Here is a 1,617-nt window from a genome sequence, read left to right as displayed (position 1 = left end):
AATCTCAGCTCACTGCAAGCTCCACCTCCCTGGTTCACATCATTCTCCTGCCTCAGCCTCCTGAGTAACTGGGACTACAGGCACCTGCCACCATGCCCGGCTAAGTTTTTGTATTTTTTAGTAGAGACTGGGTTTCACTGTGTTAGCCAGGGTGGTCTTGATCTCCTGACATCATGATCTGCCCACCTCGGCCTCCCAAAGTCCTGGGATTACAGGCATGAGCCACCGCGCCCGGCCATCTCTGTTTCTTTAACTTCAAAAGGAAGTTAGCATTTTCCTTACAGAGGTGCTGAGGATTAAATGAGATAATACATGGAAAGCATTAGGCATGTAGCACACTTAGCACATAGTGTTGGCTCCCACTGCTTTTCCAGCAGTCTGTGGCCTACAGTTTAAATGGTGAGAAGAGGGTATGAGATTTGAGACTGGGGAAGGAGGCATGGGGTTCTAGGAAACGGAGACAGTCACTTAGGCCTGGAGTAAAGGGCCAGGGGCCTGGGCAGGCGACAGAGCCCCACAGTGCCCTCGCTACCCTATTAATGGGCCCAGAATCTGGAAGCCAGCCGCCATGTGCCCTCACACCCAGGGTCTTCCTACAGGTGGAGCTGAAGAGCCAAGAGGCTCAGAGTCTGCAGCAGCAGCCAGACCGTTACCTGGGTCACTTGCAGCAGTACATGGCCACCTATCAGCAGCTGACCTCTGAGGAGGCGGCGCTGCACAGGGAGTTACCGCAGCAGACCCAGCTAATGAACCAGCTGCAGCAGCAGGAATCTTGGGGCAAAGCGGTGGCCAAGATGGCCCGCCAAAAGTTGCAGGAGACCCAGGGGAGGGAGCTGCTGAGGACAGGGCCATGAGGGGGACAACCTGGCAAACTCTGTGCCTTTTCACTCCTTCCTGGCCCCTTAGGAACACCTGGAGGCTGCCAGCCAGCAGAATCAGCAGCTAATGGCCCAGCTGCGCCTCATGGCTCTCCCTGGGGAAGGTACGGGAGACCACTCAGAGGAAGAGGAGAGAGCCCCAGGAGGAAGGGGGGACTGTGAGCAGCACAGGATTGAGGAGTTGGAAGAGACCTTTAGAACAGCTGGTCATGCCGACTGGGTGCCTGCACTAAGTTCGGCATCAATATGGTGACCTCCTGGGAGCCGGGGGCCACCAAGTTGCCTAAGGATGACTGAACTGGCCCAGGTCAGAAAGGGAGCAGGTCAGAACTCCTGCACCGACCGATAGTGGAACTGTGTCTGGGCGGTATAGCCAGATCTTGGTTCTTAAAAGGAAAAATAAAGAACAGCAGCTCATTCCTCTCTGGGGAGGGCTGGCTCAGGGTTACATAGTGAGGGTGGGGGCAGAGTTGGGCCCACAGTACCTGCCTTGTTGGGTTGTCTGAGGAGCCCTCTGGCCACCCCCCACAGGAGATGGAGGAGGACATCTGGACAGTGAGGAGGAGGACCTGGACAGCTGGGAGGCCATGGTGAGCCTGACTCCCCCCGCACCCATTTTGCCACCTTCCTCTCTGGTCCCTCCAAGACCTCTTTATGCTCTTACTTTCCCTGCCTTCTGATTTCTCTGCACCCTCACCCCTTCCGAGAGCCAGTGGTCAGACACCATTTCCCCTGTGAG

General features: G+C 56.2%; 1 protein-coding gene across 1 annotated transcript in view; it reads left to right on the top strand.

The window, feature by feature from the left end:
• The first annotated feature begins 539 nt into the window (after window positions 1-539).
• Window positions 540-1,617, top strand: part of LOC105511114 (golgin subfamily A member 2-like) — a 4,086-nt gene continuing 3,008 nt past the window's right edge. The window contains exons 1-2 of the mRNA XM_011941195.1: window positions 540-822; window positions 905-1,111. Of these exons, the coding sequence (XP_011796585.1) occupies window positions 540-822; window positions 905-1,111 (490 nt within the window). The remainder of the gene's footprint in view (window positions 823-904; window positions 1,112-1,617) is intronic.

Source organism: Colobus angolensis, unplaced genomic scaffold, assembly GCF_000951035.1.
Source record: "Colobus angolensis palliatus isolate OR3802 unplaced genomic scaffold, Cang.pa_1.0 Scaffold199, whole genome shotgun sequence".
Taxonomy (NCBI): domain Eukaryota; kingdom Metazoa; phylum Chordata; class Mammalia; order Primates; family Cercopithecidae; genus Colobus; species Colobus angolensis.
This window is presented reverse-complemented; position numbering and strand designations above follow the sequence as displayed.